General features: G+C 40.6%; 1 protein-coding gene across 1 annotated transcript in view; it reads left to right on the top strand.

The window, feature by feature from the left end:
• Positions 1-15,315, top strand: part of MACROD2 (MACRO domain containing 2) — a 1,891,634-nt gene that overhangs the window by 1,683,345 nt on the left and 192,974 nt on the right. Inside the window, exon 9 of the mRNA XM_023753208.1 lies at positions 14,134-14,215. Coding sequence (XP_023608976.1) covers positions 14,134-14,215 — 82 coding nt within the window. The remainder of the gene's footprint in view (positions 1-14,133; positions 14,216-15,315) is intronic.

Genomic DNA, 15,315 nt, shown 5'->3' on the forward strand with positions numbered 1-15,315 from the left:
GACAAGTAAAAAGAGTATCTTACTAAATTTAGGATAATGATATTTTGCAGTTAGTGTTCTGGATGCCCTGAGCTCACACACATAAAACCAAACCCCTCGAGTCCAGCACAAAGTGTTCAATAACAATTAGTCTTTTTCCTCTCCCTTCTCTTCCCCTGAGAAGATATAATTTTCATAATGGATTTGATCTTAAAATGTAGAGTTTAGAAGGCTGCATTATTAACAATAACTATCTATCATCTATCTATTTATCTATAATCTAATCATGCAAATGTACCAATATACCAAGCACACTTGCTCTATGTCACTAAGTCATGATTCTCTGGGGAGTGGTGTTCTGTCCCCAAGGAGGGTAGAGAACCATGTGCCAGGGAGGACTTGGAGCCAGTTGTAGAGCAGAGCCTATCTTCCTAAATCAGTAAAAATAGGGAGGAGAAATGTTGCTTTTGTATATAGAAGCATGGACATTTCACGCAGTCCATTAAACAAAGAACCATGTGACAAATAAAAGTTTGCAGAGGACACTTAGGGCACCATCGCAACTCCCCAAGGAAGATTTAACAATCCTCATGGGTATTCTCTGATTTCCTTTCTTTAAAAAGAAAACTTAATTGATAAAACCACTAAAAGTCATGAGTTTGATTTTCAAAATATGAAGTGGGAACCAGCCTATTTGTCTGTCAGGGGGATGGCAATGTGTTTAGAAAGAAGGAGGGAGGAGAATAAAGGCTACTTCTTCCAGGGAGGGAGCCAGGGGCCAACCCTTCTACCTTTTCCTCATATTTTCTTTCTTTTGGGGGACCCTGTGTCAGAGAATTGTGGTCATCAGGCCATTCAAAGCCTACTTACTGGTCCAGTGGAGAAGTACAAAGAAGGCCTTTCTCTATGCCCTTCTGTCGGCTACATCAATTGCTAGGTAGAAGCAGGACTGAAGTACAAGGTGGTGTCTACCTCATGGGTCTATAGTCTAGTTGGGCACATATTCCTTTATATGGCACTTAGAGAGAATTAATATAAAATAGCTACAAGTAGATAAAAACACAAAGTAATTATCCACGGTTTGGAGCAGATAGTACATTTTAGAGGAGAGAAAGAGATGGCGGGGGTGGTGAGAGGAGCGACATAGATGAAACACTCCCTTTCCTCTCTCTTTTATACACTCCACAAAAACACCCACCCACACATGTGCCCCACACATGCAGGCATCTCTGCTGTCACCACCCAGCCCCAAGGGGCATTTTGGATAGAACCACTCTGGTTTACAGGCGGACACTCTATCCACTGAGCCAAACCGGTTTCGGCAGATAGTACATTTTAGAGGAGAGAAAGAGATGGCGGGGGTGGTGAGAGGAGCAACATAGATGAAACACTCCCTTTCCTCTCTCTTTTATACACTCCACAAAAACACCCACCCACACATGTGCCCCACACATGCAGGCATCTCTGCTGTCACCACCCAGCCCCGAGGGGCATTTGGGATAGAACCACTCTGGTTTGCTCCTTCTTATTGTGTGAGGCATGAGCCTATGGAAAATTACTCAAGAATGATTGTTCTCTTGGGGTTTGGGTTTTGAACAAAAAAAGATTCTTTCTTTGCAGGAGTGGGAGGGATACCAGCTTGAGAAAAACAGCTTTTGTCCTCACAAAATGCTCTTTCAGATGCTATGTTAATAAGCTTCTTTTGAACTGTACATGGTGTCTGCATGGGTTTCAGATGCTAATGGAAATGTTGAGAAAATGAGAATGCACTGGACAGACGGTTTGCACAGTTATGCTGTGGCCCCATTCTGTTCAGCATCATGCCCAGGCTTCAGAGCCATCCTGTGACTTGGCATAGAATTTCCATTTTGAGGAGCGATTTTTATTTCTCCTGATGATGGCATCTTTTCTTTAAGATTGTGATTTGTTGGCTGTATAAAACACTGTCCTCCATGGGCAAGCTCCTAAGCAGCAGTGAATGACAATTCTTCCTTGAAATTTTTAATCACTGTGACAAAAAACAAAAGAGTAATTATTAACTTTTGTAGCTGAACTACCTCTGCAGATGTTCTTAATCAAATAAAAGAAAAAAGGAAGAATGTTCTCAGAAGGAGGAGTATGAAATATACAATTGGGGGTGGCAGCTAGGTTTGCTGGGTTGCAATGAGCTCTGCAGGAGTGCTTGATAAACAATAGCTTCATCACTGGAAGGTAATTTCATATCACAGACTAAACTGTGAAAATTTTGAGTCAAAGACCTCTTTCTGGCACTGTCTTTTCAGTTTAAGGGTACCGAGGGCACTATGTGAGTGATAGAAAAATGTATCTTAACCAAGTTAGAAGCAGAATCATATTAAATTAACCTTTGATTGGCTGGATACTGAGAGAATAAGTTGATTTGACCAATTTTCTTCTCACATCTTGATTTGGGTTCTCTGTGAGCAGACCCTGAGACAAGGATTAGAATGCCTTTAGATTATTTGTGAATGAAGTACTAGTAGAGTAAAGAAGGTCAACATAGAGCATGCAAGCAAGTTACCACCCTGAACAACCAGAATCCCCCACCCTACCCCCTGTCAGAGAGTTCACCCAAGGGTGATGAAATGGGGGTATTTCAACATCAACTCCTGCCATTCTTTGCTTGAGAGCTGCTAGGGTAGGGACAGTAATTCTCCAAATTCCCAGCTTACTAGATACTTGATCAGAATCTCCTAGTACAAAGAAACCCTTCAGGAAAAGACATACAGATGCTTGGTAATCCTCTGGCTTCTACTACTAAGACACGAGGGAATATGATAGGGCACCTTGGGGCCTATCACACCTCCAGACTACACAGACTCATTTTCTTTTTTATGGATTTGTTAAAATCCATCTAAGTAACTGACCTCTTATACAAAAGGAAATCCATTACTTTTATACAGAAATATATAACCACCTTTAGAAAAAATAAATACATCTGTAGAAATGTATTTCTTTTCAGCTCTGGGCACCATCAGCCATATTAAAACCGATCTTACCTAGACTTGGTATGGCTGTCATTGCACTCTCACCTATGAATGGACCCAATTTCCCATCTTCGGAATAGAGGCACAAAGAGCTTTCATAGAGCCATTTCCCAATGGTGAGTTTCAGCGGGAACCCTGATCTCAACTAACCTGTTGCCACATTATTTAGAAAACATGTATAGCTTGTATTGACTTTTAATACTTCCTTAAAATGAATCCTAGCCTCTTACCCATTAGTCAGCCCATCTACAGAAGATGGTTGTGTCTCCACAAAGAGCTGGTAGCAGAGTTAGCTGTTGGATAGACTTCATGTGTGATTGGCCGTTGTCATTTGTATCATTGGAAATGACATAGCAAGTGGATGTGAAAAGAAAATAATTCAAATTGCCAAAAATAGAGGGTTATTGCCAAAGGTGACATTTTCTGAGAAGTAGGCTGAGGAGACTGTGAGCAGGAGGTTTATTGGATCGTGCTGGGAGTGGGATGAGGGGAGCAGGGTTGGGAAGAGGGGACATTGAACACACCCAGGAGCTCGGAAGCCAGGGTGGTGCATCAGTTTGCTAGGGCTACCATACAGAGTGCCACAGACTCAGCCGTTTCAACAACAGAAATTATTTTCTCACACTTCTGGGGGCCAGAAGTCTGAGATCAAGGTGTCAATAGTGTAGGTTTCTTCTGAAGCCTGTCTCCTGGGCTTGTAGATGGTTGTCTTCTCCCTGTGTCCTCACATGGTTCCCCGTGGGTATCTGTGACCTGATACCCCCTTCTTATTAGGACACCAGTCATACTGAACTAAGGCCCATCCTCATGATCTCATTGTAACTTAATTACCTCTTTAAACAGCCTAATTCCAAGTACAGTCCCATTCTGAGATACTGAGGGTTAGGACTTCAACATATAAATTGGGGGGAGGGAATTCAGCCCATAATCAGTGGCCCTAATTGAGGACAGTCCTCTGAGAGGGTCTCTTCAGAACTGTCAGTCACTCACGCCTCCAGCAATGGGAAGAATGATGGCTCTCATTCTGAAGGAAGGGGCAGATAGGTAGCATCCCACATCACCCTTTCCAATTCTGAAAAGGGAATCTGTTCTTTATCTTTTTTTTCTTTATTGATTAAGGCATTACATATGTGTCCTTATCTCCCCATTGCCCCCCCCCCAAACCTCCCCGTTCATGCCCTCACCCCCTGGTGCCTGTGTCCATTGGTTATGCTTATATGCATGCATACAAGTCCTTTGGTTGATCTCTCCCCCTTCCCACCACCCTCTCCTGCCTTCCCTCTGAGGTTTGATGGTCTGATCGATGCTTCTCTGTTCTTTATCTTTGACTGGCATTTTCCCCAGTATCTCCCAGGATTATTTCTTTCGTGACCAGGGCCATGCCAGCATTTAGAACTGCAGGTCCTATACCCTTGTCTGTGCCTCTGTCTCTTCTGTGCTAAGCATATGGAGCAGCTTCAAGGACCACGGCAGATGTATCCATTTGTGAGGTTGTCCATTTTGATGGATATGACACACGCTTGGAAATTAACTTGTATGAATGAGCCTGCAGCACAAATCAAAATAACTCTTGGTTCTTCAGCTACATGGCCATTTTTTTTCTTACAGAGTTGAAGAAAACTCAAAAAGAGCAATTTATCAAAACAAAACAAGGAGACTCTGAATTGTGCTGCCACAGAGCAATGACAGATGAACTGAGTTTGCAAAAAAAACCCCAAAAAACCCACAGTATCCTTTTTAAGAATGCAGAAATGATTTTACAATGCAAAGATGCCCTTTGAGAGTTTATGGATTTAAAATGCCCTCCAACTCATCCCGATGTCATTGGGAACATGGAGAGGAAAAATTTCCTGTTCTGTAATTTGGAGATTTAAATGCTAGCTTCTGTGGTGCAGTGCACAAATCTGAACATACTCAAGGCCCTTAAGAACCAGAAGAATGATATTTGGTGACATTTGACAAGGAAATTAAAATATCAGGACAGAGTCTCCTGTAGGGTCTTGTGAAGTCTTGTCCACTGTTGCAGCCCAACTGTTCAGTTATTCTTTTTTCCTTTCTCTTGTTGGCTGATATGGCCAGACCAAGAAAAAATAATAAAAACAATAAAGAAAAGCAACTGCTTTATATATAACATGAGCCATTTTTGTAAATGTTCCTTTTAAGACAGAATTCCTTAGCAATTGTAAAATTGGAATAAAATGGCCTTTCAGCATAGCAGTCCCAAAAAGTGCTACCAAGGTTCTCTAACTGGCTCATACTTTCCCTGACCTGTTTAAAAGATCAGAATAGAAATAAAGGACTCACCAAGTGAGCAAGTGAATAGTGATTATATCTATACTAGAGGCTCAGTGCATGAAATTTGTGCACAGATAGGGTTTCTAGGCCTGGCCGATGATCAGAGCCGATCAGGTTTCCTGCCTCCCCCTTCCCTCGCTCCCTCAGCGCCCCACCATTGCTATTCATCTCCCACCATGTTCCACACCCCCTGGTGGTCAGTGCATGCCATAGCAAGAGATCGAACTCCCAATCTTCCAGCTGGACTCCCAAGCGGACACTTTGCATATTAGCCTTTTATATATATAGATGCCAGGACTGTACTAGGTATTTCAGGTACCTTATGAATAATAACTTTACAAATAAATAATTGATGTTTATGAAGCATTTACTATATGTCAAACCTTTTGCCAAACATTTTACATAGAGTATCTCAGGTAGTCATTATAGCCAACTGTAGGAGGTGGGGTTCTAAAATTCTCCTAAGATTCCCATCATCCAGTGAATCACACCTTCTCAGAGTTATTAAAAAATAACCTAGGTAATGCTGTGAAGGGATTTGGCAGATGTACTTAAGGTTCCAAATCAGTTGACCTTAAGATAAACTATCCAGGTGGCCTGACCTAATCACATGAGTTTTTAAAATCTATGTGTAGATGTCTGATTTGGAGGAACGCAGAGATTCAAAATCAAGAAGGATTTGATATGCCTTTGCCAACTTGAACATAGAGTTGGCAAGTAATGCAGATGGCCTCTAGAAACTGAGAGTGACTCTGAAGTGACAGCCAGAAAGGAAATGAAGACATCAGGACCTCAAGTAACTTAATTCTGCCGACAAGAACAATGAGGGGTACCACTTGAATTTTCTCCTCCAGACAAGAATTCAGTCCAGATGACACCTTGATTTCACCCTTATGATGCACAGAGAACCCAGTTACACCATGCTGGACCTTTAAGCTACACAACCATGAACTAATAAGCGGGGTTATTTTAAGCCACAAGTTTGTGGTAATTTGTCAAATAGCAATAGAATACTAATATACCAACCCCCACTAATATACCGGCCTCCATTTTAGAGATGAGGCGACTGAGGCTTAGGAAGGTTAGATGACCTGCTCATGGTCACAGAGCTGGTACATGGTCGAGTCCAGGTTGGAATATAGGCAGCTGTTTACATAGGAGATGACTGGTTGTGGGAGACAGAAGTCTATGATGCTCTCTGACACCTGCTCCCTTTTGTGCAAACCTTGTCCAGTCTCATCTCGAGTGTGGTAGCACCTGTGAATATGATGGGGCAGTCCTTCACACAATTAGGTGAAAGAGATTTTTATAGATGCAATTAAGGCATTACTCAGTTGAGCTCATTAACAGGGAGAGTGGGCTGACCTAATTAGGTGGGCTCTCAAAATGAGTCTAGAAGTTGGAGAGGAGAAACCCATAGAGACACAGTCGCCCTGGAAGAAAGAAAGTGTTCATGTCCTGAGCTGCCTTTCCGGGGCCCCTGGCAAGGATTGCAGATAGCCTCTGGTAGCTGAAAGCTGTCCCCGGTTGACAGCTAGAAAGAAAATCGGGATCTCAGTTCTACAACTGTAAGGACCTAGATTCTGCCAACAACCTAGATGCGTTCAGAAGAGGACCCCAGGTAGGCACTGCAGTGCAGCCAACACTTTGCAGCTTTGGGGACCCTGAGCAGAAAACCCAACTCTATTGGGCCTAGACTTTTCGCCTATGAGCTAATAAACAATTGTTGGCTCAAGCTACTAAATTTGTAATGCACAACAGAGAACTACCACACTGGGACAAGGGCAGATTGCTCCTCTTTACTCCATTTGAAAGGAGGGGGCGAACTACGGCTCAGGGAGCCCAACTTTTTGTTTTTGTTCTTCAATTAATCACTAATGGCCTCATCCCCTTGTTCCCCTATTGAACCTTGATTTACTCCTATCACCAGGCAAGCTCTGATGGTGCGGTTCTTCCACCCCTCTCAAAACCTGTCCTGATACAACTTTGATACTTAAACCCTGAAATTTAATTCACTTATTAGCAGTAGCCACTGTTTTATGAAATGCCCCAATATCCAAGCCTGCATTGGTGAGGCTGTTGGATTGTCTTTTAGGAAGGCTGAGACTTCACCCCTTGCTCATCAGGCTGCACTTACACAGGTAGCCCTCCATTAGGCCTTCGTTAAAGCATTATTTGCATGCACACCAGACATTTGAATGTTTTTTCATTTGTCATTGGGGAAGCAAATTACACTCATCAGAATCCATTCATTCTCCCAGTATCGCTGAACACAGGATAATCTTTGCTATGTCAACTGCCCTAGGACTGGTAGCTGTGAAGAAAGGAGGTGTGCTGTAGGTATTTGAAACCTGCTTCACTGTGTAACGCTTTTCAGGGGCAGTGGATGTGATGCTAAAAAAGATTAATAGAACTATGTCATCATGTTTATGGGGCATAAAACACCCAACTGTGGATTAATGGATATCCTGGTGAAAGAAATACATCTTTACTCCTTTATACCTTGATGGGTGAGCTACAGTTGGCATCAGTGGAAATATATGGAGAGATTGACTTTAGAAGGTCAGCTTTAAAAGGACTTTTTGACCTCTAAGTCAATGAAAATAGATTTTTGTTGTTGACCAAGACAACTGTAACAGAAGACTTTCAACCTTTAAAAAATTGTTACTGAAGTGTAACATAGAAAGGAGCACATATCCTAAGTGTACTGCTTGATACATTTTTACAAACTGAACATAGAAATAGCACCCAGATAAAAACAAATAAACAAACAAACAAACAAACAAAAACAGGATTCCTAGCATTCCCCTTGGTCCCTTTCCACCTACCATTACCCAGTTATTTCTAGTCTAACTTCTAACATCTAACGACATAGGTGATTTTGTCTATTTCTGTAATATTTTTGAACTTTATGGAAGTGGAATCATCCATTGTATACGCTTTTTTTTTCTGGATTCTTGTGTGAATAAATCACAATTTATTTATCTATTCTGCCATTTTAGGCATTTAAGTGGCTTTCAATTTGGAGATACTACAATAGTGCTGTCATGAACATTGTGGTGTGTATCTTTTGGGGAACATATTATGTACATTGTGTTGAGAGTAACACATAGCCTATGGGCAAATTCAGCTAATTTAGTAGATATTGCCATAGAATTTCCCAAAGTTTTTGTATAAATTTTTACTTCCAAACGCAGGATATGAAAGTTTCGTTAATCCATATCTTTGCCAATACTTAATATTGTCTTTTCATTTTACAAAAGCTTTTAAAACTTTTAATAAATTTTAGTTTATAGTTGTTATCATGGTTTCTATTGTGAAACTAATAAGCACCTATATGAAAACATCAATACTGGGCTCAAAAGCCATTGTACTCTGCAGAGTATCATTGGATAAGATGACGGGTAGTAACAATAAATGACTCATGTTCTTTATATAGCTCTTTTCCACTTCGTAAAAGCACCCAGATGCCTTTATAATTCAGTTCTCAGGTCTTCTGAAAAACATAAAGGAAACTCTACCTCCTAAAGAAGTTAATTTCTGGTTCTGGAACTAAACACCCTTGAACAATATCTGCCATATACTTACATTTTAGTCAAGTCTGTTTGCCAGAACACATACACTGCAAATATTTACGGAGCTCATATTATATATCAGGACCTAATGATGAGCACCACTCAATTCTTCATAAGGTTCTAGTTTAAAATATAATAAGGACTACAGTTATTTTCTAGAAATATGAATGTTGCCTTTTGTATTATTTGCTATTATGTTTTAGCCTGAGGACCCATCTGAGTTGACTAACAACTTGTCCATTAAAAAAAAGTGTGAACCCTAGTCAGTTTGGCTCAGTGGCCTACAGACAGAAGGGTCCCTGGTTCAATTCCAGTCAAGGACACATGCCCGGGTTGTGGGCTCAATCCCTAGTAGAGGGTGTGCAGGAGGCAGCCAATCAATGATTCTCTCTCATCACTGTTGTTTCTATCTCTCTCTCCCTCTCCCTTCCTCTCTGAAATCAATAAAAATATATTTAAAATAAATGAATAGATAGATAAATATTTTTTAAAGTGTGAGTCATTTTAAGTACACAGAGTTGCTTTAACTACCAAAGCATGGCTGCACACTTTAGGAAGTTCACCAAGAAGATGAGCAGGACCAACAAAAATTTATATTGAAGGAAGTAAATGAAATTTGAGTAACCTTGACTGGTTAAATGCCTCCAAAAAAGAACACTGTTATTATTTTTTGTCCTTCAGTGTGTTCTTTTACATGATCTTCAATGATATGATATTAAAGATTAGATCGGGCAGGGTTTAATAAGGGAAGCTGAATCTTGTGGGTGGTATAGAATAAGGGAGTTGTTATATGGTTTTGATTTTATACAATTGTAGGTGGAAATGGGGAAGTTAATGTTCAGAGGGGATGATTAGCTGAGCAGGGCAAAGCTGGTGAAGAAGTCTATGGAAGGCCATTGCTTCTGCATCTGACCAGATCTGGAGTATGTCAATAGAGTAGGTAATTAAGGGGCAGGTCAAGAGATGGTCAAGAGGAAAGCTGAATGCAAAGTTGAAAAGAACAAGGAAAAAGTAGAAGCTATGAGGGCAAACTAGAACCCACAGGGACAGACTGCCACATGCATCTGTCTTTCAGTGCATGGCATCCCCAAACGGCAATGCCCTGCAGAAGGAGCTGGTGTCCTTGCAGCAGAGCTGCATGTGTGCCCAGCCCAGGACTCAGACAACCTGAGGCAGGGGAACCAGCAAGGGTTGCAAAAGCCATGGGCCAGCTGATCAACATGTACACGACCTGCCCAGAGCCTGATGCCCTGTACTCACCTGCCTATTGCAGTGGTTGCACACTTCTGTCCTCCAAATCTCATGGAAATTTCTCTGTGGCCAACTCTAACCCAGAACCATACAGAGAAATGTAATTCCAGTTTACCTAGGTTGATGGAGTACAAAATTACCACAGAGATAGACTATAACTGGGATTAAGGAATAAATAAAAGGAGGATACAATTCAATCCTTTCTTTATAAAGACATAAAAACTGCAGCCCAGTGAGAGGGTGGCTTGTCCAGTGTCACAGAGCTAGTGACAGGTATATAAACTCAGTCCCATGTGTGTCGATCTGGGTGATATTACAGAAAGAACTGTGGATGTGAAATTAAGATGCCTGAGATTTTGCCACTAATTAATTGTTTGACCTTGGGAAAAATACTCAGTTCTGGATTCAAGTTTTCTGGTGAGAGAATGGCACCTGGGCGAGGCACAACACATTGAAGATGCTCAGTTAATAGCTAATGAATAAATGAATAAACACAGTCTCTCAAGAACAACCATTTTATAAAATTGTTCTAGTGCCTACCATAAAAGAAAAATTAAAGCCATCATTACATATTCCTACATATTCTCATGAAATTTATCTGGGGCAAGAATGGACACAAGTCAGATTTCCAATCTCTCTGTCGGTCATGTAGCAGTTAGACTTTCTATATATATTTTTTGTCCCATTGTGGCTTCTACTGGATCCATTCAGTCTGAGCTTTTCAGCAGGAGACTAGTGTCACATAGCTGAAACACAACAAATCCCAACAGTGTCAAGAGGAAGAAACTAGAAGAATATCAGATCTCTAGGAATGGATTTCTATGTTTTACTCATGAATCTGCAACTTGGGCAGAGTTCAGAGGAACAACTTATCTCTGCTCCAGGTGGCATCACCTTGGGTAACTCAAAAGTCAGGAGCTATAATCATCTAGAAGCTACTCACTTTCGACCAGGCCTATTGGCTAGAACTTCTACGTGTGGATTCTTCATGCAGTATCTCTGCTTCCTTCCGGCATGGTGATTGGGTACAAGAGTGAGCCTCCAAAGAGGGCCAGAGAGAAGCCACATCATCTCGTATGCTGTGGACTCAGAAGTTACATGTCATTTCTGCCAGAGCTACAGACACTCCCAGATTCAAGAGGAGGGAGTAAAGATCCTGCCTTTCAGTGAGAGGAGTGATGGCATCGCATTTTAAGAGGAGCCTGTGGGACCAGACACCATGCTGCACACCATCTTGGAAAATACAATCTACCACAAGCACTGATCAATACCCACCATGAGTTTATGAACACCAGGCTTGTAACCCAAATGAGGTCTTGACTAACAGAGACTAGGCTTTTTCACACATATATAAATATATTTACATATGCATACATAACAAGTACTTGGTAAGTGAAGTTAATTATTGGATTCTTCTTGCTTTCAAGATATTTTCAGTGTCATGCTGGAAGGCCAGGGCAGGGAACTGGGCCACTCAATTAGTTTAAAATAAAGTACCTTTTCCTCATCATCTACCTTCTCTCTGGGAAAATAAAATCAGGTTGCTGAATTTGTCATACCATTTCCATGGTAACAAAGCCCAAAATGTTGAAAGTGGATTAAAATTCTTTGCAATATTTAAGAAATCTGCATTTAGTCTGTGAAGTATTACCACTAACCCCTCTCCACACAAACACACACACACATGCACATGCACACGCTACATGAGTGTTTTAAAAAATTTGATAATTTATACTAAGTGACCATAAAATAAAGGAAAATGTGTATGGATGAGATAGTGCTGGTTGGTCTTCTTAGGTCTGTGATAAGTCAAATTTTCTTTTTTTGATTTTTATCTCAACTAGGTGGTTTTAGAAATAATCTGACTACTTGAAGCCTAGAGAAAAGTTAACCATCATAGGTACAGAAGTCAGAATAATTATGGTGTTTGGAAACAACAAGCAGCTCAGTGCAACTGGGGAGTAGAGTATGTCTAAGACAAGTCTTATTTTTAGTGTTAGAACTCTTAATTATGCAGTATTTCAAATATACAAGAAAATACAGGAAATTATGTGATAACCATGTACTTACCCCCATAGTTATAGCTATTATCCATTTGCAATATTTTCTCTAATCTCTTTCCCTTCTAAACAAATAAAATATTAGCTATCCAGTTAAAGACTTACTTGTTCATCTCTTTACCTTACCTCCCTCCCCAGAAATCATCAGCATCCTGAGGTTTGTGTATGACATTCTTGGGTATGTTTCTGTATATTCATGCTTATGAATGACTCCCTTCCCTGTTATATCTTTGTGCTTTAGAAACTTATATAAATGGTATCATAGAGTATATGTTCCGTTGGAACTTGTTTCTATTGCTCAACACTATGATATTTATCTTTAGTCACAGGGCATAGACATGCCATGAGGAGAGTGTAGACTAGCATTCAGTATTGCAGATAGTCAATCATTTATGTAACTGATCTTATAGTTCACCTGGAGAGTAAGTTGATGGTGATGGTTTTTGCATTTGAAGAAAATGTTATTGATATGCAGAAAGAACTGGATACCAGAAGCTCAAGTGAATACAGGGAAAAGAAAATATGGACATTTGCACACCACTTCTTCCATTTGGGGAGGCCAGGTGCTTTCTCCTAAAATCTGTAATATGCAGGCAGTTACTGGGGCTGCATGGTGTTTGGTGATAATACCATAGAAGTCCAGTAAGTGCTCAGGAGGCAGTGTATCTAGATGTGGGTCTAGACTTCTGCAAGGATCAGGGAGCCACAACTCTGAGCTTCCATCAGGGAATCCTGGTGATTCCTTATGTCCCAGCTCTCCCTCTCCTCCTCCCACCCCTGTAGATCTCTCCTGCTGGGAACATTGAACTTGGCTAGCATGGATTTGAACCCCATAGGCTGGAGAGCTGAGGGGCTAAGAGGAGGATGTCCATTTGTGTTCTTTCATGTCCTGCCATGAGCACATCCCACTTCCATTCCTTACTGTCCTGAAAAATGCTTCCCTTAATGTTCTTTTCAATTACCAGTTGTAGTTTGATAGATTAAGTAATTTTTAACTTGTGGTAGATTGTTACAATAAAGGAACTAAAGGGGTATTTATTTCAAGGCACAAAATTGAGTCACTGATTCAATATCAGATATATGTGAGCTATTGCCCATACTCCATTTCTCTCCTCTGCTTACCGTACTTTCTGAATGTCTCAAAGAAACTCCTGACATGCAGAAACTCTCTCAAAGCAGAAAGAAGGGACTGCACGCACAGTTTACTTTTGAAGTGGCATTTACTTATCCCATAATACTTCCTAGATTAAAGTTATATTGGCCTCGTATAACTGTCAATTAATTGTATTTTATTTCTGTTGCATTTCTGAATATGTTAAGCTAAGAGCAAGTGACCTCATGCAAATTAAACTGGAAGAAGCTTTTCAGTCTATCAGAACTGATAAGTATATTTACTTAACAAGGGTAGGGCAAAGAGCTTTGTTTACTGCATACTTTATTGTCACTCTGCTGTACAGCTCTCATGTGGCTGTTTTATAAGACATAAAGTCTAGGTATCCTTTCAGAATCTTAGATCTTATTTTTAGCTCGCTGTAAAGTGGCTTATTGTCATTTATTATTTCTTATTTGATTTATATAACATCTTTCCAAGAAAAAGCCCATGGACTTATTTACATAAAAAGTACACACATAAACATACACACACAAACACATACACAAACTAACACACACTCACACACACATACACACATATACTCACACACATATGCACACACTCACACTCACATACACACGCTTGCTCACACACACACACATACTCACACACTCACATATACTAATACACATACACACACACACACACATACACACACACACACTTAAACTTCACTCAGTGCTGTCATATAGCTAGCAGCACAGCACCAAAAATCTGTAGGAGGATTTCCCATCTGATTTTTGCTCTAAGTCCATGTTCTGGGAAGGCAGTTGCCATATTTCCTTTCACTTTGAGTGTTTATCGTTTGCCTCTAGGTGGACCGAATCATCTTCTGTGTCTTCTTAGAAGTCGACTTCAAAATCTACAAAAAGAAAATGAGCGACTTTTTCCCTGTAGGTAAGTAGAGCAATTTGTTTCCTTTGGAATTGAGGATTGAAGAAATGGAGGCATCACTTATATTTCTATTTCATTTTGCATCTTAAAGGTGGTAACAAATGTGGTCTCTGTGCAGAGGTCAAGGGAACTTGTATCATAGTTTTTAAGAATTCGAGGTGATGATAGAAAATCTAGACCCGAGATCTCTGTCCCATGAGTTCATTGTGTCATCTTGGGGACATCAAAGCATCTCTTGAATCTCAGTTCCTCACATCAAAAAAGACAGATTTGACCAAATAACTTCTAAAGGCTCTTCCTCAGGCCCACAATGGCATGATCTGTGGTTTCTTCTTCACGCTTATAAATTGCCCAGGCCTGTGCTCATATCCACCATGTTAACACCTTTGCTGGAATGTCTGAGGAGCCCATTTATATTTGTGGCCAGAATGTAAAGTGTTTCTGCATTACATTCCTCCTCCCAATTTTCTGGGCCCAAATTACAATGAAGATAGCAGCTCGTTCTAGGGAAATCTAAGAAGGTAGTCTTCATCTTATTTCACACTTGTTTTTGAGGATGTAGGTGAAATCGTGGGGTTATTATTACAGAACCTTGAATAATGGCTGTACATTGATTGAATGTGCCATTAGTTGGACCTGGTTAATTTGAATTATTTCCCCTCACTGTCTTCTTCCAGCTCATGAAAGCTGATATTTGTTTAATACCTTGTTATTTACATGTTGCCTTAAAGTCACAGTGACCAAAGCACTTTCCTCAGCTACAAGAAATTTCAAGCTATGATGAGCCTTTCAGAAGGCTTTCCTTTAAGGTTTTCATGGCCATTTGAAGTGGCTTTTCATGCAACCAGTGACTGGAAAGAGGAAGGGGTGAGTGGAGGGTGCTGGTACACATTCACCCTCTTAAGCAGGCTATCAGAGCCACACCATGAAGAGGACACCCTAAGAGCAGGTCTGAGCAGCACGTGAGTAGCTGTTAAGAACAGCTACAGGCAACTGCTGGAGATGTCCAACTCTGTGCTAATTTCAAAGTGAACTAAGCCCTTCTGAGTAATTTGAAGTCCTCTCTAATTGACAGATAAATTTGCTAAATGTATTTAAGTTGG

The sequence above is a fragment of the Myotis lucifugus genome, unplaced genomic scaffold (genome assembly GCF_000147115.1).
Source record: "Myotis lucifugus unplaced genomic scaffold, Myoluc2.0 scaffold_42, whole genome shotgun sequence".
In the NCBI taxonomy this organism is placed as follows: domain Eukaryota; kingdom Metazoa; phylum Chordata; class Mammalia; order Chiroptera; family Vespertilionidae; genus Myotis; species Myotis lucifugus.